At 36.6% G+C, this 27,561-nt stretch overlaps 1 protein-coding gene across 3 annotated transcripts in view; it reads right to left on the reverse strand.

Moving 5' to 3' along the window:
• Positions 1-4,571: 4,571 nt before the first annotated feature.
• The window catches only part of LOC149554631 (DNA primase), a 231,636-nt gene continuing 208,646 nt past the window's right edge, over positions 4,572-27,561 (reverse strand). For all 3 annotated transcript variants that reach the window (XM_089828697.1, XM_089828696.1, XM_089828698.1), the window contains 5 exons: positions 6,904-7,011; positions 5,923-5,988; positions 5,594-5,725; positions 5,417-5,508; positions 4,572-5,019 (listed from right to left, as the gene is read on the reverse strand). In XM_089828697.1, the coding sequence (XP_089684823.1) occupies positions 4,933-5,019; positions 5,417-5,508; positions 5,594-5,725; positions 5,923-5,988; positions 6,904-7,011 (485 nt within the window). In that variant the 3' untranslated portion in view covers positions 4,572-4,932. The remainder of the gene's footprint in view (positions 5,020-5,416; positions 5,509-5,593; positions 5,726-5,922; positions 5,989-6,903; positions 7,012-27,561) is intronic.

Here is a 27,561-nt window from a genome sequence, read left to right on the forward strand (position 1 = left end):
CAATAATAATTTCCTTATGTCGGATGTTTTTATTTCTTCATGATAAAAATGCTACGTTATATTCAAATGGAAACTCTTATCTGTTATGATTGCCAAGTGTTACATCCATCACTCTTCACATGCTCTCAGGTGAAAGCTGTTCAGATTCTTGGAAAATCTCAATGGTGTGCATGGTGTCTAATTCATTTCTCTGGACACAATGTCTGAGAATATTTTAAGAAAGTGCAAGTTTTTGGCAAGGAACAACGATTTTACCATTAAGGCTCTTTGTTTTTGACAATATGGAGTTATTGTCTTAGTAATGGCAAAAGTTTGTAATGGCAAGTTGGAAAAGTATCATTGTGATTGACAGGAGACATCACGTGGAACAATAATCTACTTACTCTGCTAGGATCCAAATTGAATATTGGATCGAGCATGGATGTTGGACCTCTACCATTTCATGTCACTGACTATTTTTTATTTTATTTTTAAATCATCTTTATGGGTGATGCCTTATCAAGTGATCTTTAATGGAAAATGCTTTGTGCATAGATTAAATAAAAGGTTGTATCGTGTCCTTCGCATTGTCTTTTAGCAAATTCATCAGTGGCCTTCCTGTAGCTATAAAAAGAAATTCTAGAGCGATATATACAAACAAGCGACACAGCCACATTAGATGCAATCATCTCAAATAAGTATTCCTTTATTTTATTGAATGATATACGTTTCTTTTAGCTAGCATCCCCCTCTAACAAATCATCTTGGTGGTGTCATTTCCTTTTCGTATCGTCATGTGATTCTTTATGGCAGTCTTTCAATTATGGGAAGTGGGGACTCTCAATTTTCATAACTATTGGGAATTTTGTCTTGTGCGTGTGCTTTGAAATAGCCGAGGGTAGTTAAAAATATTGGGACTCGTCTAGTGGAATTCCCATATGCATGTGAAACAATACCATCTCTCTCGCAACCATGTCATGTCATTTCTCTCTCTCGAGTTCAATTCAATTCTATAATTTTAATATTCCATGGTTTCTCCAAGTATATATGTTAGTGTGGCAGTTCTTTTCACGACTGTGTATTAGTCAACATTTTTCACCAGGTCAGAGGTGTTGTGTCTAGGAGTTGAATAGCAAATGAATGTGCCACAATTCACTTTATGAATGCTCAAACTCAAAAAGACATTGCCCACGACTATTTTAGGGGGGCATGTATAGCATACGACAAAGTCTATTTTGTAGTCCTGATAAGTATTTTGTATTGATCAAAGTTTTAGTTATATTTCTTGCTCTTGATTTTATGTTGTTGAAATTGAAAACATTACCTTGTTTGCATTCATAAAACTTCAATAAAATATGTGATTATGAAGACTTAGAGGTCTATCCATTATGTAGCTAATCGCTGAAATCATCATCTCTACTTAACCCACATTCAAGTTTTAGTATTCCGCAATGGTTCTTGTATCCTTCAATGTTATCTATAGGCTAACAGGAAAGTAAGGGAAGAAGCTAGTGCTTCAAAATCAGTGTGGTGTTAATGCTCTATGATTAGCCACAACATTGAAGGCATGTGGTGATCATTTAGAAGCTATATAGAGGTATTGTCAACATGTGGATTGTGAGGGTATTAGATGATGTTGAGATTAGTGTTATTATTCTGATGATAGTATCAGATTTTTGGTAGTATATTGATGTCATGAGCATTGGTTGTAGAGACACAAGATAGAATCTCTTTTGTGTGTATATCTATGTGCATATTGAAGAGATAAGTATTTATGTTTATATCTCCTAAATATTGATTCATTTAGATAGTGATTGCTTTTAGCATTGATAATTGTGAATTATTAATATCTCTTGTGGTTGTCGAATGCAATGAGATGGTGAGAGATTATGCAACATTGTTTGCAATCTTGATACTAAACTAATGGCACATTTTAGAAAGGGGAAAGTTATATTTAGAGAAAGAGACTACTCAACTTCAGAGAGATTACATAACAGAGGGAGATGTCCAACCCTTTGCAGGTTTATGCAATAGTCAGCCACCTTATTGTGGAAATTAAAGTTGTCCTTGCTAAGAGGGAGACTGTGTTGATTAAATTGTCCTTATTGAGAGGGAGACTATGTTAAGAGAAAATCTCAATTATTATTGCATTCTTCTCTAGGAGAAGTTTGAGGTGAAAGCCCTCATTCCACCCTCTATGAGTACGTATGGTGGACCACCCTCTGCGAGTAAGCATGGTGGATATTTTTTGGGAGTAGTTTGAGGTGAAAACCCTTATTCCACCCTCTACGAGTGGGTATCATGAATCACCCTATGCAAGTACACATGGTGGAGTTGTATACTTCTCTAGTATAAGTTTTGAAATAAATGTCTTTTTTCTACCCTCTGCAAGCAAGCATGGTGAAAGTCATTCTATGTGCTTATGAAGTAACCATGGTGGATTATGTTATGTTGAGATAACATATGCGAATTTATCATCCTTGATTGCAACTCTGTGTGCATGCCTAAGTAAACATCTCTCTTGCTAAGAGGGAGTATTGAAGATTGTAGCTGTGACAAATAACTTTATCTCTAATTTTATGAGAGAAATTTGTTTGTTATGATCGTTATGGCCATCTTCAGCTGAAAGAGATTTTTGTGATCATATTTAAATTATTTTAATGTAAAAGGACACGTGTCATACGTCATGCAAAGAGTCATGCGTATGGAAATATGAAGTGTTGAATATGTGGAAATATGAAGAATCTTATTTTTGAGACTCAAAGAGACCTTCATGTGATAGTTGAAGAGTCTTATGCAAAATATTTATATGATTGCTTGGTATATTGTAAATCAGTGAAGTGAAAACCTATGTACTTGAACTTTATGATCAATATAATAAAATATTTTATTGTGTGATTGGGTTTCCATTCATTCTAGAAGGGTTTTCTTAAGGTAATTTTGGTGTTTATTGCTTTGATTTTGGCTCTTTCTTATTGTTGTTTATCTTCATTGATTTTTGGGCACAAAACTTAACAATTTTGAGCCTAGAGTTGCTTCTCTTTTTTGGTTTCACGTCATCATTCTTAATGAGGATATTCCTTTTGGAGAATTTGAAATTTATTTCTATCGCTTGATTCAGAAGTTGCTACTTTGGTTGGTGTTTCTGAGCTTGCAATTGCTTCTCTTGCCCCATCCTTTGCAACCTTTCTTCATGAGAATATTGCTTTGGAGCATTTGAAGTCTATTTCAAGCTCTGTTTTTTCAGTTGTTTCTTTGGCTGCTAATTATGAAACATTGGTTGTTACTTTTGTCCCATCCCCTAATACATTACAAGATGTGGCTTTGGATGATTGCTCGATGTAGGGCAGTGACCAAATGGCTTTGGACCATAATCGGGTCTACTTTGATGTTCCTGGCTCTCTTCTTGTTGATTTGATTGCTTGGGTAAGGAATTCTCTTGTTGGAAGGTTCTTTGGGAATCATTCCAATACTGGTATTGTTGGAAGATGGATCCATCGAGTTTGGAACATTTCAAGTTAGGTAAAGATTTTTGCTATGTTAAATGGTTTTCTCCTTTTTTCATTTTCTTGCCAAGAGGATTGTTCAAGGATTTTGTATGAAGGACCTTGGGTTTTGGGTTCTAATGGTCTTAGCCTTCAGAATTAGTCCCCTGATTTCAAACCATGGAAGGAAAAAATGCCATTTCCTATCTGGTTCAGTTGTGTTGCCACTGGAGTTTTGAAATGAAAATATTTTCAAGATAATTACCAATTATTTTGTGTAGTGTTATACATAAGATTACTAAATTCAAGGAGCACTTAATTTTTGCAAGATTTGTGTGTTTACTGATTTGTTTATTTGTCATACTTGTAATTTGGTAGGTGACGGCTATATCTCTTGTTTAAAAAATAAGCAGTGATAAAAGGAAGGAGACAAATAAGGATGATATTTCCTATTTTTCAGGAGGCTCAAAATTGACTCTAACAAAGGGGGTCACCTTATTTGAGGATTGATAGTTTTCTGAGGCCTAATCAAAGACATGCCAACGATATAATGTCTCCTTGCTTCAATAAAATGCAATTTGAGGGAAAACCCTTCAACTATACTCAATCAAAGAGCTCTGGAACATCATTGTAAGCCACTTTGATTTCAAGCTGGCTCTGGTCTTTCATTGTTGATTTTTTCTTTTGTTGTTCTGTACTGTGTTGTTATGCTTTAGTCATTTGTTGTTCTGCTAGGCTTAATGCTTAATCTTTCTCCTTTGTACATGGGATCAAGACCCTTTCAAAATCCCTGCTTATTTAATCAAAAGCACATCTATACATTTTAGATGTATGAAAAACAGAATAGTATAGTTCTGTGTCTTTCACCCTACCAGTATTTTTAGGCAATGGTTAGCGCATGCCACAGCAGTGTAGTGGCAAGTTATATTTTGAAGAGCTAAAGTCTGCTGCTCAAATTCCTTAGGGGAAAACCATTAGTCACTTGATTGTGTCCTACCCAACTTTCATCAATATGAAAAAAGATTTAATTAAAGCCTCTGATTACGAACTCTTACATACATTAATTGAGTAATTTACCAATTGCTCTCCTGTAAGTAACACCACACATTATACAAAATCTTTAATTAGGATGTCTATCAAGACAGTAATGAATATCTCAAATTTCTTCACTTTTTGTTGGCAGATGGGTTGATTGTGTTTCCATATCATCTGTTTGTAACTATTTTTTAAACCTCCTATACACAGGAGAAGAAAAACAACAGATATGGTCATACCATCTAAACCAGGAATGCAGAACTAATAGCAGTTTACTAAAATTTAGAAACCTGTTACTTTTTAAGATCACTATTTAAATTTTATCATCAGAAAAAACAAGATCACGGATCGCCCTCATATGGTTGATGGATGGAGCCACTTGGATAAGTGCACTTTCTGCACCACATGCATGCTGAAAGAATTCATCCAAACATCATGCTGTCCCCTTCTCAATTTGAGAAGCTTCTTCCTCAACAGCTATCCACCAGTCATCATCATCACCACAGTTGCTAGTGCATTCCTGCTCGAGGCAGTAGCTTAACAGATAAGTAAAACTTAAACTGGGATTGTCAATTATTAATTTCGAGCAAACTCAACGGCTTAACTTAGAAGAAAAACCTTTTAATTCCATAGAAAAAATCTTCAATTAGGAGCACTGCTACTAAGTCAAAAGCTATTGAAAACAAAAACAACTGAGCCATATTGAAGGACCTTGGTTTAGGAGCAATGCTATTGAGTAAATAACTACAAATAAAAACTACAAGACCAAATATCTATTCATTAAATATAAGTTTAAAGCTTGTCCTAATACTCTAATTCTTGGTCAGGAAATGGGCCTTTTTCCTAGCAGATGCTCAAAAGACATTACCATACGAAGAGAAACAAAAAATCTTCAGTTAAATAAGGAAGTGTTTCACCTGTTGACTTGATTCCAAATGTCTTCTTTTGTTTTCGACATCCTCAACAGTACTTACAACCTCTTGCCACCATGCTTCATCCTCCAATACATCTTTTGTCAAACCAATTTATACGCCTGTGTTAAATGAATGGCATGAAAGGTACATAAATGACATGACCTAAAAACAGATCATTACCAGAAAGTACTGATTTAAGATTGCCGTGCACACTGTTTTCCCCTCCATTACTCTTTATCTGTAGAACTTCTGCAACTGGGAAGGTCCAGCAAATAGTTTCCTCTGGAATTGGACGTAATGGGGACCGGAAACCTAGAGCCAATCATGGAGAAAAACCTAGTATGAGTACACATTCTTCTCTTGTCCATTTAATGCCATTAATCCTTGAACACACTATTAAAATTTTGTCAGTGTGAAATTATGGTTGATAAAGTAAAATGCCAATGAACACAACTAAGCCAAGAACTTCAATTCAGGAAACAATTGCATCTTGTATTTGTGATGTGCACCTCTGCAGTCAGGATCGTGACATTTTTGATAGTAACTAGCTGTTCGGAAGTCCACAATATACATCACTGCAAAATACAAAGCCAGAATGAAAATTTTAGATCCCAGGCAAACAGGTTACAAAGCAAAAACCTTGCTTGTTTTCGGTACTCCAGAAAATAGCATATCGAAATTTGTAATATATTTTCCCAAGTGCTTACTGTCATTCTTGATTGTAAATTGCTGAATTAGGCCTAGCTTTCAGGTCCTATGATTCATTTTACCCTAATACTTATTAACTATTAATGAATGTGCCCTCCAATCCCAACAATCTACTTTGCTCATTTGAGGAGATTAATCAAAATTGACTTTCTTCTACATTGTACTACGATTTTCTAAGTATCATCAAGATACCCTACTATGAAAATGTTCTTGTAAATCCACCATTATAACTCATTGCTCATTTTTAGTAATTTAGTCAATTCTAGATCAAATATGAAATACTCACGACAGCCTGCAGTTTTCTGGTAGACTCTGCATTATGTATGTACTGATTAGTAAGAGATTCTCCATAGCTGACATCTTTTTCATTTTTGGCCTTCCTGGGTACAGTCTACATTATGTTTGCATTTACTATTAGCTAGTTAGAAACCTAAAATGGTCTTGAATATCATACATGGTACATCTTTTCAAAAAATTGAATTTGTTGCTAACAACTGGTTACATTTATACGCTTAAAAGATCACACACACCCTTAAGAACAGAATCTTATGAAAAGCTCAAATTTGGAGTTCTTTAGCATAACTTAACCATCTCTTAAATCATCTCATACAATTGTAATCAATATATACATTTGGATACAAAGAATTGTTGCGAAGGAAAACTAGCTTTAATTTCTCATTTGTTTCCACCACCCTGAGAAGGAACTACATGGTGTATAGTTTGTCAAGCTGCTACAGCATGGCCTCTTTTTGTGCCAAAAAAATTATGGATTGAAAACTAACCATGATTACTCTTGTGCTGCCTGCCGATGTTTTCACAAAATCGATTACCATTTATATTGTACACAATCACACCGTGTTCTGAGAACCAATACCAGCTTCGGATACTCCCTGTTAATAAAAAACTCCGCTTTGTAAGTCAAACTTCAAGTAAAATAAGAAAGTCCTGCAATGAAAAAGTAAATAAAAACAAGCATCAAAAGTAAGAAAATATGCATTGGTAATGAGAATCATATCAGCCTCATAATAGTTAAGTATTCACAAAATGAATAAAATGAAACTACATTATATTTGGGATATAGTAATGCTGAAACATAACAAACAGGAGTCCAAAGCCATGGAGGAAGATATTACAAATAGGATGAGAGTTACTCTTGGAAGACTTAAAGTGGATAATTGTTTTTGGCAGCTAGAAATGACACATTAGTTGACTTGTTTTTCTTTTTAGTTTCATGAAAGAGATTTTTCATAGTTGTCACCTTTCTGGTATTCCTGGCTTTGATAGTTTTCCTCACTGTTTTCTGCAGATGACAATCAAATTGCAACGACCACCACTGTTTTGTACCAACTATTAATCTTTTTACGTTAGATCCTTAGTATTTTGGGGACAAGGATGGCAGGACAGCAGGTGGAATGTTTCAGGGATGGCAGTCTGGAAGCCATTTTTTGAGGATCAAAATTAATGATGACAGCAGCAACAGTAGCATAACAGCAAATAATATATCATGATTTAGATTCATAGTTAATGCTATAAGTTACATATGTCATGTCCCCTCTTTAGTCTAACTAGCAGAGTTATGTGAGTTAGCCTATCATGGAGGTCTCGTAGGCTAGCAGTTGTGGATAGAGACTCATACAAGATATTCAGTGACCGGGCTTGACTTTACAGGCAGTTGGGAGCTAGTTGGGTGCAGTTCCTTGATTTTACGGGGTATCCCTACATTTTAGGAGGATGTGGCAGTTTTCAGATGTGAGGTTCCACGGGACCATTCCATCATGGTTTCAATTTTAGGATGACAAGGTGTGTTCCCTAGTTTCTAAGAGCATCCCTACATTATAGGGAATGGACTGCCAATTGACCCATCTCGTCTGGTACTAGTCACAGACAGGTGACATGACCAGTTTCACGTTTATTTGGTCAGTTTGGGCTTTCAAAGGCAAAATGGGGAATATTTTAATATATTTAAATATTTCCTAAGTTAGCATTTAAATAATTTATAATAAGGCTATTTATATAACCATTTCGGAGTAATAAGGGTAACACGGTTTCGTTTGGTCAAATGTGCCCTTGTGTTATAGCTCGTTGGAAAGGTCTTGAATTATTATAAACTATTTTCACTATCCGCAGACCTTTTGGCGCTTTGAGTTATGATATTCTAATAAAATAATGTTTTTCCTATAGCCTGGATGCCTTTATTTGGGAAAATGTTATTTTATAATAAAGTGCAAAATGTGATTCTCATTTAGGGTTCAATTTGCGCTTGGGAGGAGTTATAAGGAGATGAAGACGTAATTGTGGAGTATCTTTTGACATTTTTGAAACTTGTGAAATTGGAAATTGCTCAAGTGGAGCGATTCACAAGGTTGGGACGAAAACCTTAAGTCTAGAGTGTTGAGATGCAAACCTCAACAAAGATTTGTTGATTCAGTAGTGGAGTTGGAAGGTACTATTCTCTGTGGCAAGGCTCGACATTCTTCATAGCACCATTTATCAGAAGGAAACATCACATTCAGCTAGGCGGCCAACCTATTCCAGCTTGGGTGCTTCTTCTAGAGGCAGCTCGGGCTTGTATTGTGGGCATCATTCCTTATTAGCAGCCACATTTTGCAGTTTGGAGATCATACAGGGGTTTGTGACAGCAAGCTCTCCATCTTTTGTGATTGTAAAACCCTTCTACAACTGGCGACAGGTTCATTGTAGATAGCAACAAATCCATTTGATCTATTTATTTCACTAACTGCAAAAATCTGAATATTATGCCTGGTACAGTTTGAATCATTTCCAGACTGTTAAGTGTTATCACTATATGAATGCAGCTCATCATTCTTAGTTCAAAGTTATTTGTTATTTGTTATTTACTTGCATATATATTCAAAAACACTTAAAAACTTGAAAATGAGAAAAAACCAAAAAAAAATCAGAATTCTACAAAGTCTATTCAGAGGTACAAAATTCTGGTCAAAGTCTCGAATTTTGGAAAAATCATCAATTTCCAAGGTCACTGGGATTGGGTATCTTTCAATGTAACAACTAACAATATTTTTTCAGCTTCATGAACAAATATTTATATAGTATTTTAATTTCTTTCGGTATCATTAAGGAATTTTATATATCTTTCTAACTATTATAAAATATTAGTTTTCCACTAGTGGCATCTGGAAGTCCCTAGGATTGTCAAGAACGTCCAGAACCTTAGTTGCAAAATGTGTACCCTGCCATTACATCTGTTGTGGATGCATACTAGCTCGGACACGTGTGGATGCCTCCAAGCTGAGCATCCTGGACTGTAAATTTCTATTAATTGTTTGTATATTTGGCATCTGGCATTTGTTGTCCTACATTTCGTCACCACAAAATATAGGCAACAGTATAAAACTTTTTCAACTTAGTTTCACATTTCTCTGAGTTAGTTCATTATTTAATTGGCTAACACTGATCAACCAATCGACTCTAATTGATATAATGAGTCCTTTTACTAAAAGCTTTTGACAAATCTTTTTAGTTTTATTTTTGTTGAACCTATGCTTTATTTTTGAAGCCTTTAACATCCTTTTTTCTTGTTTTTGAGTTTGAGTTTGTTAGCTTTTGGTCTTGTGGTTTTGCTCAAGTCATTGCTTTTGATTTTCTCTTCGATTCAATCTATCTTAAGGCTTAATCAGAGTTGGCAATCAAAAAATATCACCATTTTAGTGCTCAAAAGGTGGACTCTCCAGATGCAATTGCTAAATTTAAAATATCATGTTATACCTTAATGTTGACATTCACTTTTTGAAAGATATAACATAAATTGACTATATGTTATGTTTTTAAGTTACTTTATCACTTAATTGACTATAGTGTACTTTATGTTATATTTTTGAGTTGAGTTGCTTTTTAATTTTTTCACTTAATTGACTTTATGAACAATATAGTTTGATTTATTTTTTGAGTAACTTTATGTTTTATTTAAAACATCAAAATTAAATATTACTTTTTGAAATAATATTTGCTCATAATATGATTATGCAAATTTTATTTTTGACCCAATTAAATGATATTTTCTCAAAAATTAATAAGACATGTGCTTAATTGATCACTTTAGTTGTGCAAAACATGTCTTGCAACCCATTTGCTTGCAAATATGCAAATGCCTCTAGAGACCACGTTTTTGAACTAAAAAGGCATTTTTAAAACACTTATACATATAAATAGATGCATTTTAAAATATGGAATGGGCATTCTAGAGTGAAACTTGCATATTTCAATGTTTTTAAAATATGCAAACACCCTCCAAGTGTGTGTTTTGCACTTAAAGGGTTATCATAACAAGTTTTTAAAATATGCATTGCTCCTCCTAGAATATGCTTTGCATCTTGAGGGCAAATACATGATTTTAAAATGTCAATGAACTGCTAGAGTGTGTTTTGCATAAAGAAGCCATTCCATGTTTTTAAAATATGTATTGCTTCCTCTAGAGTGCGTTTTGCATCTATTCTATGCATTAGCAAAAATAGAACCCAAATTTGTAGATTCAAGGGCAAAAAGCTTCATGTTTTCTTCCTCCAAGAACAAGTTTTCAATCAAAAATGCTTAGATCTATGCATATAATGGCTTGAAATCCATGAGGTCATTTTTACATATTTATGCATTCCCATGCATTAGGCATTGAAATACATGCAAGAAACAATGCAGATTTTGAGGTTTTGAAACCACGTTTTGGAGAGAAATGCCCAGATTTGGGGCTTTTTTATCACTTTTTTCCTCCAATACAAGTCGTTTTGGCCTTGTGGTCCTTGTGTTTGCTATTTAAGAACACATTTTTTTCCTTTAGATGTCAAAAACACTTCATGTCAAGCCCTCTATGAATCATGTTTTTACAAAACCGCCCTAAATTTGAGAGTTTTGCAGCACGTTTTTGGCCAAAGAAGGATCCTTTTGGGATTTGAATCCATATGTATGCCATCTATGAACACCTTATTTTATAGCATTCAAAGTTCATGTTTTTTTTGCAAAAAAGTCTCATGTATTGGTGATCGTTGACCAAGTTTTGGCATTCTCATGCCAAATCCAACCATTGAATGCTCATTAATCATCCATTACTTGCAAGTGTTGAGAAAGTCAAATAGTTGTTTGTAAATCCAAATTTGAGGGAGAGTTCGTCATCAAGTCTATAAATCTTGCTAGTTTGGCTCTTTGATCTCCAAGTGAACATTTTCAAACTTTCTTATTAATTCATGCTTATCTTGCTATTTTGTTGCATATGTTAGCTTGATGTTGCACATTTGTTCATAGATATGCCCATGAAAAGTGCACTTTGCCTTTAAATATGATGAAAACTCTCATTTTCACAAATTTGAATTTTCCCCAAACCCCAAATTCAAATTTGCACTTGAAAGCAACTTATTATTTACATGCTTGAGTCTAAGATCAAAGGTATGTGTTTATTTTATACATGTTTCCGTTGTTTGTTGGTTTGCTTTCTCCGTTTTCTTCTTTCGAAAGAAGTTGCAAGTTCTTTCCCAAGAACTTAAGTGTGTGTGCGTGCGTATGGGGATGAATACATTTCATAAACTTTTAAAGATTTTTGCATCTTTGTTGGGATTAAGAGAGGGTTTTTTATACCATATAATCCTTAACAAAATGGAGTCGTGGAAAGGAAAAACAGATCTATTATTGAAGTAGCCAAATCTATGATGCATGATTAAAATCTTCACACCTCCTAGGCTGAAGCCTCTAATACTACAGTTTATATTCAAAATCGATGTCCTCACTCAATATTGGAAAATACAACTCTTGAAAAAGTGTTTACTGGCAACAAACTAGATTTAAGCCACCTAAGAATATTTGGGTGCCTTGTATATATTCACATCCCCCTAAAGAAAAGAGAACAAAACTAGCACCATTAGGAAAGAAGGGCATATTTATTGGATACTGTGAATCATACAAATGTTACAAGATTTACATCCGTGGACAAAGAACTATTGAAATTAATAGAATGTAAAATTTGAAGAAGACATTGCTTTTAAACTCTCCAAGAACATTGATATATCATACTCAGAACCTACTAATGAAGTAGATGAGAATCCTCCAACAAAGAATAAGAAGGAGATTGATATTGGAAGTCTTGTACCTCCTAGTCCAAACTCAAAGAATACTGAAAATACTAACAATAAAAAGAGACCCGTTTGGGCAAGAAAAATGATAGAAGAAAATCATATAGAACTTGATGAAGTAATTAGAGAAAACAAGAGAACAAGAAACCATCCATGCTCTGTAGCACTAATCTCTGAACTTATCAAAATAGAGCCTAGAAATGTTGAAGAATCATTATCATGCCAACCTTGGAAAAAAGAAATGATTGAAGAATATCAATCCATACTAATAAATGATGTGTGGGATGTTGTACCCAGACCCAAAGATAAATCTATTATCTCTTCTAAATGGCTATTCAAAATCAAGCATGCACCAAATAGTAGCATTGAAAAATACAAAGGCAGATTTGTAGCTCACGGATTCTCACAAAAAGAAGGAATAGATTATGAAGAAACTTTTGCTCCAATCGCTCGTTACACTTTTGTTAGAACCATCATAGCTATTGCAGCATTCAAACATTGAATGATACACCAAATGGATGTTAAAACTACATTCCTAAACGATGAAATTAAGGAAGAGGTATATATCCAACAACCTAAAGGATTTATTACCCATGACAAAAATTCTCATGTATGTAAACTGAAGAAAGCATTGTATGGTCTTAAACAAGCTCCCAGGGCATGGTACGAAAGGATAGACAGCTACCTCTCAAAATTAGGATATTCTAAAAAATGAAGCTAATCCTAATATATATTTCAAAATAGTTGAAGGTGATATGATTATTTTTGTACTATATGTTGATGATTTACTAATAACAGAAAAGAACATCTTATAGCAAAATGCAAACAAGAACTGACATCAAAATTTGACATGAAAGATCCAGGGCTTCTTCATTATTTCCTAGGTCTATTAGTCTGGCAAAAGAAGAGCTACGTCTTTCTAAATCAAGGAAAATACATTGTTGACATTCTGACTAAGTTTGGGGTGATGGATTGCAAACCCTTAACTACTCCCATGGAAACAAATCTACATAAATGGAGAAGAACGGATTGGAATCTGAACCTACTGATCCTACTTACTACTAGACAATTATCGGGTCACCAATGTCCTTGGTAAACAGTCGCCCTGATATCCGTTATGCAACTAATGCCTTAAGTCAATTCATGTGTGAGCCAAAGAAGATACATCTCATGGCACCCAAGCACATTTTACGATACTTACGTGGTACAATTGGTATGGGTCTCAAATATGATGAAGTTGAAATTAATCTTCATGGATATTCAGATTCTGATTGGGCAGGCAGCTCTACGAATCGCAAGAGTACTATTGGATCTCTTGGTTTAGCAAAAAACAATCATCATTCGCCTTAAGCTCAACTGAAGTAGAATACATAGCTTCTTCCATGGGAGTGAGAGAAGCAGTATGGTTAAGAAAATTGCTAGTTGGATTATTTTGTATAACCCTTGAAGCTTGCAGTCATCCACTGTGATAATCAAAGTTGCATCAAGCTATCAGTAAACCCTGTTTTTCACAATTGATCCAAGCATATTGAAATACCTTCTCATTAGATTAGAGATATGATAAATCAAGATGTTCTCAAGCTAGAATACATAAGTACGAATGAACAAACAACAGATGTACTTACTAAACCTCTTTCCAAGCCCAAACTGGAATATTTCAAAGGCAAATTCAGTATGATTAAATCATAATTGTAACAGAAATCAGGTTTCAGTTTTCTTTTATTGATGTATATTCATTATGGATTAAAATGTCACTATCTTATAGTTGCATCAGATATGTAATGAAAGGTGACAATCTTTCATTGACATATATACACAGAAGGTAACCGTTGTAAGGTGACGATCTTACAAGTGGTAGACCTGTTATCATGATGAGATTATTGTTCTAGATAACCGCAAGACATGACATTAAATTGTTGTCCCGGAGTGCCAGAGATCATAATACTTGTCATGATAGAGTTAATGACATTGTGATTTTTGGTTATCTAATGAACTACTTTAGACCACTGGTTCTAAGTATTGGAGATCAAATAACCTATTCCCCTAATATGTATTGTTAAAAATGTTACCAGTGCACATATCAAGAGAATATAAGGAATATGTTGTATCTCTCTTCTTCTTGGCCAAGAGGAAGTGTTAAAGTGTAGCTTCAGTAGAAGTGAAGTACACTAAAATTTTGTGTTTTCCTTATATATACAAAAGTTATCATTCTTATGTACTTCTGATATTATTTCTTATACTTAATATGTTTATATATATATATAGAGAGAGAGAGAGAGAGAGATCTGCTGTTTATACACACACACACACACATATATACAAATAATATATTGTATTCATATTGCCATGTATCAGATTACCTTTCTATGCATCGGCCTTTCCTTATATTGTTATCACGCTGTGTTTACTGGCAGTTAAGCTGACAATACAATTAGTTAAGGAATCATATGGACCAAGTTCCATGTAGGGACATGACCCTACGTGGCCATAGGCCATGTAGAGTCATGTCCCTACAGGGACTTGACTCCAGATTTGTATAAATAAAAGACTATCGCTGCATACAGAAAGAAATGTAAGTAACATAAATCTCAAGTATCTACAGCAGCAATCAGTCTTCCACATCTGCATTTTATAAAGTTCACTAATTACATATATATATTCTGAAGCAATAACAGATCACTATTTATATAGATAAGTCAAATCCATTCTGTTCATATCAGATTTCAGTTTGGTACGATCAGAGAAAATATATATCTACTCTATCAAAGATTTTATCAACTTTTATAGTCCTTATGATGTGTAATCCAATAATTTCTCTCGTTTAGTTTGAACACGTCGAAGTTGGTTGAGTTGCTCCCACTTTTTTCTCCATCTTTTTCTCAACTCCTCTGTCTATATAAAGAAGTGTCCCCTCATTGTAAAAATCATCTTTTGTTGTATGCAAGAAAGCTCTGTCAAACTTGTGCAAGCATAACTTTGATTGTGTAGTACGAATTTGGGAGATGAGTGAATAAAAGAAGTAATTGGATTCAAAACTTTGACTGGAAGCAATTGTGATACAACAAATTAGAAGCTTTGACTGTAGTTTGTGCCTATTGCCTTTGATTCATGTTATTATTGTGTGTTCAATAATAGAGGATAGTGAGTTAGAAAGCAATCGGAGCCAAAGCTTTGACTAGGAGCAGTTGTGGTAATACATAGACTAGAAGCTTTGACTGTAGCTTGTGTTACTATCTCAAATTCACAAAAAATAGTTAGAATTTCCCTAGTTTTGGAAGTCTTTGCACCCATGGTAGAGGTTTTTCTTATAGAATAGATTAAAACAAAAAATAAGTTATATAATAGAGATCATCTCATTATGAAAGTCTTTACCCCCCAATGGTAGTGATTTTTCTTATAAATTAGACAAACAAGAGTTAGAGCCAAACTAGTACACTTTCAGCTAGCCTTTGAGTTAGTATTGATTTATCGGTATCACCGTTTAAAACTTTAGATAGAAGTGTAGTTTGAGGTTTCATCTTGCCCATTACTCGCTCAGCGGGTAAGTGGATTTTTTTCTGAAAGTTAAGAGGAAAGAATATTGATAATACCCTTTCATATCTCTCAAACTTCCCTTTAAGGTAAGAGAGACTATGCCTCACACGCTGTGGCTGCTCTACCTATTCTGTGATTGAATTTTACCCAAATTGTCAGTTGCAAAATATCCACTTGACAACATTGATCAATGATATAGCATACTATCGAATGATTTTGTTTTATAGATTTGAACATTTCTTTAATTTTTTTTTTTGTGTATATATATATACACAAACACACACATACCCAAATGCATCCAAATCCCAAAAAAAAATCACACATTCACATACAAGGTTCTTATACCCGCATCTAAACCAGTAGCTAAGTCAAAAATATGCATCCACGGTATTTAGTGGACAATTATTATTATTATTCTTTGATAATATGGATTGTCTAACTACATATTAATTGTTTGTCCGCTTTGGGTACTCATAAGCATCAATTGGTTGACGGTTGTGTTCCTCTTGTCAATTATCAAGTCTTTTAAATAGATTATGTATCATCAAGAGAGGCAATATGATCTATTTGGATTGACTTTGATTCTTGGTTGCCCTCTCTGATCTTCTATAGTTATTTCATGTGCAAATAAAGATATATTTTACCAATGTATCCGGTATTCATTGTCATCTCTATTATTAATTCATGTGTCCATTTTATTGGACAAGGCCGTAAACAGCCTACTCAAGACAGCTAAATTTCCTGTGTTGTCCCTGTTCCTGCAAAGCATTTAATAAATATTTTGGAATTTTGAAGACTTTGGGAGATGGTTGTCGTAGGTAAATATTGTGTAGCCAACAGGTCTTGTCAGGAAGGTTCTTGTTATGTAGCCGATGGGTCCCTTCGGGAAGGTTCTTGTTATGTAGCCGATGGGTCCCTTTGAGAAGGTTCTTGTATGTAGCCGACGGGTCCCTTCAGGAAGGTTTTTGTCATGTAGCCGACTATTACATCCCAATTTTTGCCCTAGCCGTTGTGTTCATGTGAAATGAATATAGTTTATAGCCGTTGTGATCATGTGAAATGAATATAGTTTATAGCCGATGTGTTCATGTGAAATGAATATAGTTTATAGCCGTTGTGTTCATGTGAAATGAATATAGTTTATAGCCGTTGTGTTCATATGAAATGAATATAGTTTATATCGGTTGTGTTCATGTGAAACAAATATAATTTTTCTTTAACCATTGTTAAATCAGTTATTATGTATGATGAAATTCTTAACGGTATTATTTAAGCAAATTATGAATTATGAAATTGATGTTTTTGGCGAGAATGATTGTTTTGAAGGTTGCAAGACAAAGACTCGAGAAAGAGGGGAAGCATTACGAAATGAGGTCATCCGAAAATGGGACAATCATGTGACCTAGTTATCAGGAATATTAGGTTTGATCAAAAAGACGCCATGGCAAGGTTGTTAAAGCTTGACAATAAAAGTTCAAAGTGGAAAGTTACATGAGCTAAAAACTAATAATACAAGATTATTAAACTAAATAATAAAATTCTTACCTTTTAAAAAATAAGTAATATCATTTAATATTATATCATTATTTTGATTAGAATCACAATTAAATATTTGCAAAGTGGCACTATTATAAAAGGATCTATAATACAATAATGTCACTTTGAATATACTTAACTATAATCTAACCAAAATAATAATATAACATTAAATTATATTAATAAAACTTTTCACCCATTGTCCCAACGTTTTATATTTCCAATCAATGGGAATTCCAATCGTATTTCAATCTCGTAACGGCAGGAGATGAAAAGTCGATTCATATCTTTTAAATCCTGCCTTTGTCATTTTCAAATGACAATAACCAATGTCTTCTGCCTGCTAATATTCTCGCCATGGTCTGAGAAATTGTCTATCAATGATCCGAAATTGGTGATGAGGAAAAGCCTCCTTTCTCTGCCATGGGTTATCCATTTTAGACTGTTCTTTTGATACCCGAATTTCTTGCCAAGCATTCATGCCTGCAATCCCGATTTGTCTAACCACGAAACCTTTCATCACACCATAGGTGAAGACGATCTTGCACATTTTGAGAGTCGGGAGTTAGTTGCGTTGAAGACTCACAAACAAATCGTTCAGCAGACTGTGGACAAGTAAGAGTGTGTTAAAATGTACTTCATTCCCTTACTCAAGTTTTGTTTCTTCATCTTCTATGACTTCTTTCTTTCTGAGTCGGGTTGTAACAGTGAGGAAGAGTTAAGTGAAAAGATTCAATCATAATATTAATCTTGAAGCTCATCATAACTGTAGGAAACAATAGAGTTGCAAACATTGTCTAGCAATGTAGTATATGATGCTTCTGATATGTTAAGATTTCTTATCTCATTCTTTTGTTATACACCATTCCAATCCACAATACTTGAATATAGAATTGCATCATTATCAACCTGTGTCACAAATCCGTAGAATGGTGTCATAAACTGCTCTGTTTCATCTAACCAAAATCATTAATGAAGATCAACTCTAAAAAAAAACAAGCAAAATCTGAGAAAGCAGAACCATAATCTTATGAATAAGATATAAAAGGTTCAAGCACTGATTAATCACCAATCTGTAGATCTGTTAATGGTGAGATGTGTAGATGAACCTGACACAAGAAAAACAAGAAGGATATCAATAATTATTTAATTCAAAATAATCTGATTAGCTCATGTAAATCCACTTTGATTGTCAAGCTAAGCGGTGAAGATCGGGTTACAAAAACCCACCTCTAAAATCCCTGGCCAGGGAAATAGAAGGGCATTCATGCCACAACAAAATGATTGCGTTGTTGTCCTGATACTTCAGCTATTCAATCGAATAGTTGTTGGGACCTCAACCCACCTGAGTACTCCAATGACTGGATCGATGAACATCCCAAGCCTGACCTTAGGGTAGGGAGGGCCGTTCTATTAAATTAGAACTTGTGCGGATAAGTAAAAAGGTCCGCGTTTGGGAGGTTAAGCCCATGTTAATGCTTCTCCCTTCACCAAAGTCTGAGCTTGGTCAATTAAATGGAAGACTCTCTCAAGAAAATCAGTACGTATCTTTGTTTATTTAAGTTTCTTTATATAATCTGAAAGATACTTTCTTGTAAATTAGATGTAACATAAAATGATTCTTTAAGTATATTAGCTGAGGTTTTCTTGCAATAATTTAGACTAGAGTTAAAATTCAATATTCTCAACTATTAGAACAAATTTGATATTTAGTAATCAAAATAGATTCAGAATTTTCGATTAGCTTTTTATCTCATCTAATAATTAGAATATTAAATTCAGCTAATTGTAGTTGTAGAATATCCAAATGTTACATCGACGGACCCCTTCGGGAAAGTTCTTCGGAAAGTATTTATACCCCCTTCAGGAAGCATTGTAATCATCGGATCATTCAAGCATAATGTACTGTTTGGCATATGCGAATAATAATAAGAAGTTTTGTTATTCATATCTATTGTCTGTGCGTTGATTTCTTTACCTAGTACGGTAACATTTGGTGCTGTTGCTTGATGGACCTGGTATGCAGGCAGGCGAATGGAAATTAGCCGAATCAGTTGAACAAGAATAAGGATAAGCTGAAGGAAAAGGATGACATACGCGTCACGCAAGAATGTTTAATTCTCGCACAACAGACAAAGTGTCGAAAGAGATTTCAGAAGATTGCCAACGGAAACAAGAGCGCGGAAGGATTGTTGAAGGAGACTCGACAACGACTTGATTTGGTGGAAGAAGCGAGGGAGGAGTTTTTGAACCTGCATACGTCACAGGAAGAGAATTTTGACAGACGGAGATCAATTTGCACGGCTCGAAGTGCCGAGGGAGCACGAGCGTGGAGTGACCTCTTCGTCCGAGATATACTTCCGGAACGGACAGCTTCGGTTGACGAAACCTCTTCTTCACCAAACAGTGTGGAAGTCGAAAACAATGCAGGTGTTGCAAACAGCACGGGTGTGCAGAATAGTGCGGGTGTTCAAAACAGTGCGGGAGCTCAGAACAGCGCGAGTGCTCAAAACAGCGCGAGTGCTCAAAACGGCGTGGGAGTGCAAAACAGCGCAGGTACACAACAAAACCCGCAACATATAGTGATAATGGCAGGTCCGAAAGGAAAGTTGCAGATACGAACGAATGGGTCCGACAGTTTCCAGCCACCCTACGAGGTGTTGCGATTGATTGGTTTATTGACACAGATCCGCAAAAATTAAACACTTGGGATAACATTAAGAAGGAGTTTTGTGCAAAATTTCAAATATTGAGCGATGATAATGAGATCGTCAATGAGATATTCAATACCAAGTAGAAAAAGAATGAAACAGTACAGGTCTTCACTAGGAGCTTGAAGGACTTAATCAGTAAAATGGAGAATAAGATGGCAGATGGGCTCCAGAAAAGATGGTTCATTGAAGGCCTTCACCCGAAGCTGCGGAAAAAGATGAAGATCGTGCCACCATCGACATATACTGAAGCATACAATCGGGCATTGAACCTCGAAAGTGAACAGAAGACAAAGAAGAAGAAGAAGACCAGCTCATCCGATTCAGATGACGATGAGCCTTCAGGAGAAGATAGCAGCGACGACGAAGGCAACAGCAAGAAAGTTCGTTCTCTTCAGAAGGACATGCTTTGGATGATGTAAAAGTTCAAAAACATGAACAAAAAGACTAAGGGCAATGACCTATGGTGTACGGAGTGCAAGAAAGAAGGCCATACGAAGGGATCCTGCCCAAAAGATAAATTTTGTGAGATTTGAAAGACTATGGGACACTCGGTAAAGGAATGCCCTTTCAATTTGAAAACAAGAACACCGCAACAAGTGTTCTTGACGCAGGAGGCATCCCCGTCAACAGGGAACGGGAACACCAGTACAGAAGGTGCCACATCGGGAGGATATAGAAACAATCTGCGCAGTCAAAACAACAACAATAATGGCGAGAGGAGTGATGCAGGAGCATCCAGAGGTATAAGGGCAATCCTGTGTCATCCAAAAAAATGTACTTAGACTTAGTTTCTATTTCATGTGTTTTCATTTCTAGATACCCATTTGGGTCAAATAAAGGTTCCAACTCTCACAATTCCACTATTAGTGTTCTGGGTTAGAGTTTTTAATCACCTTGAGATACGTGTAAATGCCGAAAAAATAGGAGTATGTAATTGAGCCATCATTTTGGTGAACTAGAAGGTGTAAATTGGTTGGAAGATTGTCATTGTAATTTAGAGCATTCCAAAAAAAGAATTAGGTCAAAAGGCCCCACGGTTTGAAAGTTATCGCAGTTTTTCGACTTCTGGAGACATCCTAAGAATGCTTCAAAGTCAGGTTAGGGGCATTAAATGACCTCGAACAGGGCCGAAAAATAGGGGACGAGCGAAGTTGATCCATAGGGCTATAGAGCGCTTCGAGAGCTTTCCAAAAATGTAAACGGTTCGTCAATCGAAGCTACGGTTCAAAAGTTATGTCTCCCAGAAGTTCGGTTACCGTTTCTGGATTTTTCTAATTTTGCGCCGACTTCTAATGCGACTTCTAGAACCTTCTATTTGGTCGGTGGATGCCTACTAGCACTTTCTAGAATGTATTCCTAATCCTTAACCCTCCGGGGTCTATTTAAGAACATTTCTGACATTGTAAAATGCAATTAGGAGTGGAGTTTGAGAGAAGGTACTGGGAGAAGAATTTATCTCCAAATTTATGCTATTGTAAGCCCATAAGGCATGTTTTGGAGTCTGTTTCTCTGCACTAAGTGTACTAGCATATTTTTACAGTTAATAAAATTTTTCCTTTCTTGTTGTGTCCATTTTGTGCTTGGGTTGTGTCCCCATCAAATGGTATCAGAGCAGGTTTTCCTGAGTGTGAGACAGAGCGCCGACTGTGAGGCAGTTTGCACCAGGACTGTGTGGTTGTGGGTTTGAGTTAAGAAGATGCCTCCACGAAGAAAGTGTGGTGGAAGGGCCGGAGCTATTAATCCTGAGGAGGTTAGAGCCCTCCAAAGGCAGGTACAAGCATTGCAGGAGGAGCTCCGTAGAGGAACAAATGTTGCCGCAGGCGACGAAAGTGAGGATGACAATGAACAAGAAGAAATTGGACCAGAAGGGGAAATTGACGGGGAAGTTCTGAATCAGGTAGAAGAAAGGCTTTTTAGGGCCATTACTAAGTTTGGGAAAAGACCTACAATTGATGTGGGTGTATTTTCAAGAAATTTGAAACCAGATGAGTTGATCGATTGGATCAATGAACTGGAAGAGTACTTTGAGTATGAGGATATCAAGGATCCAGATAGGGTTAAGTTTGCAAAGGCCATGCCAAAATCTGGTGGCAAGAGGTTCAATTGGAAAGAAATAGAAGAGGAAAGGATAAGATCACAAGGTGGGATTGCATGGTGGACAAATTGAAGAAGCAGTTCATTCCTGTTGACAAGGAGCTTGATTTGTTTAAGAAGATACATGGATTAAAGCAAGCAGGAAAATCAGTCCAGGAATATACAAAGGAGTTTTATCGACTTTTGATTAGAGCAGGGTATGCAAAAGCAAATAAGGAGATCGTTGCTCATTACATCAGTGGGTTGCGACCTAGCATCCAGGAGGAATTAAGTCTGGTAAGAATGACTAGTGTTGAAGAGGCATACCAGTTTGCCCTACGAGTTGAAGAGAAGCTAAATAAGAGGTTTGAAGGGAGACAAAGAGGGCGTGGTCAAGGAGGAAGGGGTAGTGGTAGGTCATCAGGAGGCCGAAATGAAACCTAAAAGAAAAATGAAGATGTGGATACTAGCAGGAACCAGAGGAACGAGGGTTTCAACCGCTCCCGTGATCAAGACTTTGAAAATCAGAGAGGAAGAGGTAGAGGACGTGGACAAGGAAGAGGAGGCTTCCGTAGTACCTGTTTCCATTGCAATGAAGAAGATCATCATGCCTTTGAATGCCCTCAACAACAAGGAAGGACAGATAAGAGAGTTGAGGGTCAAGCTAGGGTCATGTGGATGAGGATGCACAATCATCACATTCAGAGGATGCAGAAAGAGGAGAGACTTTAGTAAATGAAAGGGTCCTACTAAGTGGTGAGATTGAACCAGGACAAAGGAGGAGTTTATTCCGTACCAAGTGCAAGTGTGAGGATAAATGTTGTGATGTGATCATTGATGTTGGTAGCACTGATAACTTGGTATCAGAGGAGATGGTCTTTAAATTGAAGCTCAAGAGGGAGCAACACCCACAACCCTATCGGATTGCTTGGGTGAAGGATGATCATAAGGTCCTGGTAACTGAACAATGTTTAGTGAAATTCAAAATTGGGAGTTACCATGATGAAGTTCTCTGTGATGTTATTCCAATGGATGTTTGCCATCTATTGTTGGGAAGACAGTGGCAGTTTGATAGGCATGTAGTACATGATGGTCATGCAAACACATACTCTCTAACAAAGGATGGATTTCACCACAAACTGAAGCCCATGAAAAAGGAAGGCGAAAAGGTATGTAACAGTGTTAGGATTTGTCTTGTTGATGGAAGGAAGTTTTTAGATGGCATGAAACATCAGCGTATGTGCTATGCTTTGATTCCTAGGAAATATAAAGAAGGTAGTAGTGAAATACCACTTGAAGTTTCAGATTCACTAGGCGAGTTTGGAGATATTATCTCTGATAATATTCCAAAAGGATTGCCTCCAGTAAGGCAAATCAGTCATTAGATAGATTTAATTCCAAGAGCTAGTTTGCCTAACAAGGCTGCTCACAGGATGACTCCTACTGAAACTGAAGAGCTAAATAGACAGGTTCAGGAGCTATTGAGGAAGGGCTTGATTCGGGAGAGCCTGAGTCCATGTGCAGTACCTGCAGTATTGGCATCAAAGAAGGATGGAGAGTGGAGGATGTGCACAGACTCTCGAGCTATAAATAGGATAACCATCAGCTATCGGTTTCCTTTGCCAAGAATCGATGATCTTATGGGCTACTTGAGTGTAGCTCAGTACTTCCCAAAGATAGATCTCAAAAGTGGTTATCACCAGATACGGATTCAAAAAGGAGATGAGTGGAAAATAGCCTTCAAGACCAAGGAGGGTCTTTATGAGTGGTTAGTCATGCCCTTTGGATTGACAAATGCCCCAAGCACCTTCATGCGGCTTATGAATGAGGTACTTAAGAAGTTCTTGAGAAAATTTGTTATTGTCTATTTGGATGATATTTTAATTTTCAGCAAGACTTTGGAAGAACATTTATTGCATATTCGTAGTGTTCTTGAAAGGTTAAGGGAAGAGAAATTGTTAATTAATCTGAAGAAGTGTATCTTTGCAAAAAAGGAAGTTAGTGGAGTTTGCTATATCACCTGAAGGTCTCAAAATGGATCCAGAGAAGGTAAATGCCATCTTCGAATGGCCTACTCCAAGGTCTGCTATTGAGGTAAGATCGTTCCATGGTCTGGTTAGTTTTTACAGAGAGTTCATTAAGAATTTCAATGGCATATGTGCACCCTTGACTGACACAATAAGAGGGGATAGAAAAGAGTTCAAATGGACTGCGGTAGCTGCGAGAAGTTTTGAATTGCTGAAGAAGGTGATAGAACAACCTGTGTTGGCACTTCCAGATTTTAGAAAAGTGTTCTAGGTGGATTGTGATGCTAGTGGCAGCGCTATTGGAGCTGTATTAAGCCAAGAAGGTAAACCTATTGCATATTTTAGTGAAAAATAGAATGATGCGAAAAAGAAGTATTCTGTTTATAATCAAGAGTTCTATGCAATAGTTGACGCCTTAAAGAAATGGAGGCATTATTTATTGCCAAAGGAATTTGTTTTGTATACTGATCATCAGGCATTACAATACCTAAATAGCCGAGGTAAATTGAATCAGAGGCATATGAACTGGGTAGAGTTCTTGGAGAGCTATACATTTGTGTTGAAGCATAGAAGTGGAAAATCTAACAGGGTTGCAGATGCACTGAGTAGGAGACAGTTGTCACTTACAGTAATGCAGGTTGAAGTAGTTGGGTTTGATGAACTCAAGAATCTGTACCCTGAGGATCCTGATTTTGCTGAAGCATGGAAAGCTTGTAAAGAACCTGTTGCTATAGACAGAACTAAGTGGTTAGACTATCTGATTCAGGATGGTATGTTATTCAAGGGTAGTCAATTATGCATTCCAAGGAGTTCCATGAGGGAAAATCTAATTAAGGAGAAACACAGTGGAGGGATGGCAGGACATTTTGGTTGAGATAAGACCATTGTCATTCTTAAAGAACATTATTTTTTGCCTCAAATGTCACAGGATGTGAAGAAGTTTGTACAGAATTGCCAAATTTGTCAAGTTGCCAAGGGATTTAGTCACAATGCTGGACTATATCAGCCATTGCCTGTTCCAGCAAAGCCATGGGAGGACATAAGTATGGATTTTGTTCTTGGATTGCCTAGGACACAAAGGGGTAATGACTCGATATTTGTGGTGGTTGATAGGTTCTCCAAAATGGCACGTTTCATTCCATGCCACAAAACTCATGATGTTGTCCATATTGTAGACTTGTTTTTCAAAGAGGTGGTAAGAATACATGGTCTCCCAACGAGTATAGTTTTTGACAGAGATACTAAATTTGTGGGCTATTTCTGGAGAACATTGTGGAAAAAGCTGAGAACAGACTTGAAATTCAGTTCCACACATCACCCACAAACTGACGGCAAAACAAAAGTGATAAACAGAAGTCTGGGCAATTTGCTGAGATGTTTAGTTGGAGATAAGCCTAAGGGATGGGATTTGATTCTACCACAAGCAGAGTTTGCTTACAATAACTCTATAAACAGGAGTATAAAGCTAGGGCTGATCAAAGGAGAAGACATAAGGAATTCCAAGTAAGGGATCTAGTCATGGTACACTTACGAAAAGAAAGATTTCCAGCCAGTACTTACAACAAGTTGAAAATGAAGAAATTTGGCCCCTGCAAAATTCTGAAGAAACATAACTCAGGAAATGCATATGAGGTGGAGTTGCCAGATGGTATTCACATTTCTCCTATTTTCAACATTGCGGACTTAACAGAGTATCATGATGATGGTGCAGATGAGGAGCCAATGTTAGAGCCATGTCCAATTCTTGCTTCTAAGAAGGAGGAGATAGAAAACATTCTAGATCATTGTGTGGGCAAGAGTACCAGAAATAGGCAGTATGAAGAGTATCTAGTCAAGTGGAAAGGACGACCGATAGAGGACTCAACTTGGATATCAGCAGCTGAGGTTTCCCATTTGGGATTTCCTCTACCATTCATAAAGTGACAGGGTCACTTTTCAATCTACCCTGGGTGTCTGATGCAGGAGCATCCAGAGGTATAAGGGCAATCCTATGTCATCCAAAAAAATGTACTTAGACTTAGTTTCTGTTTCATGCGTTTTCATTTCTAGATACCCATTTGGGTCAAATAAAGGTTCCAACTCTCACAATTCCACTATTAGTGTTCTGGGTTAGAGTTTTTAATCAACTTGGGATACTGTAAATGCCGAAAAAATAGGAGTATGTAATTGAGCCATCATTTTGGTGAACTAGAAGGTGTAAATTGGTCGGAAGATTGTCATTGTAATTTAGAGCATTCCAGAAAAAGAATCAGGTCAAAAGGCCCCACAATTTGAAAGTTATCGCAGTTTTTCGATTTCTAGAGACATCTTAAGAATGCTTCAAAGTCAGGTTAGCGGCATTAAATGACCTTGAACAGGGCTGAAAAATGGAGGATGAGAGAAGCTAGTCCATAGGGCTATAGAGCGCTTCAAGAGCTTTTCGAAAATATAAACGGTTCGTCAATCAGAGCTACGGTTCAAAAGTTATGCCTCTCGGAAGTTCGGTTACCGTTTTTGGATTCTTCTAATTTTGCGCCGACTTCTAATGCGACTTCTAGAGCCTTCTATTTGGTCGGTGGATGCCTACTAGCACTTTCTAGAATGTATTCCTAATCCTTAACCCTCCGGGGTCTATTTAAGAACATTTCTGGCATTGTAAAAGGCAGTTAGGAGTGGAGATTGAGAGAAGGTACTGGAAGAAGAATTTATCTCCAAATTTATGCTATTGTAAGCCCATAGGGCATGTTTTGGAGTCTGTTTCTTTGCACTAAGTGTACTAGCATATTTTTACAGTTAATAAAATTTTCCCTTTCCTGTTGTGTCCATTCTGTGCTTGGGTTGTGTCCCCATCAAGGAGTTGAATCCAGTACGATGCCAATGGCCGGCCGATAGTTCAATGCCGCGCATGCAATCTGTGGGGTCACTTCGCCCAAGAGTGTACAATGACGAACACACCAAAGTTGTTATGCAAATGGTGTGGACCTAGTGATCATGAAGATGCTAGGTGTCCGAAGTCGGGAGTAAACTTGATCACCGTCGGGACGGACGAAGAAGAGGTTCTGGCCATCACGCGGAAGCAAGCGAAAGTGTACCCCGACCCAGCGGAAGGAAAAAAGAGACTAGAGGAAGCACGGGCAGCGATCCAAAAAGCAACACAGGCAGAAATGGCACACCTGAAGGACACGCTTGGTACCTCCATACGGAACTGCATAGAACAGAACATCGTACGACAAATTTTGCAAACAGAGGTACCAGTCAAGATAAATGATTTGCTTCTTACAATGCCTCAGCTCCGATCCGCTCTCACGAATATTGCACCAGCTTCGAAGATACCAAGAGAACAAGGTAAAGGGAAGGAAATTACTGCAGGTGGAGAAGACCAAATGTTATTGGCCCTTACATCCGGACGGCATCCCTCAGTCGTCGAGCTGGGGATACTCGAACATGTTCTCACGGACACAATAGTCGATGGAGGGTCCAGCGTA

This window comes from Cupressus sempervirens, chromosome 5 (genome assembly GCF_028749045.1).
Source record: "Cupressus sempervirens isolate cs-2001-9-10 chromosome 5, ASM2874904v1, whole genome shotgun sequence".
NCBI lineage: Eukaryota > Viridiplantae > Streptophyta > Pinopsida > Cupressales > Cupressaceae > Cupressus > Cupressus sempervirens.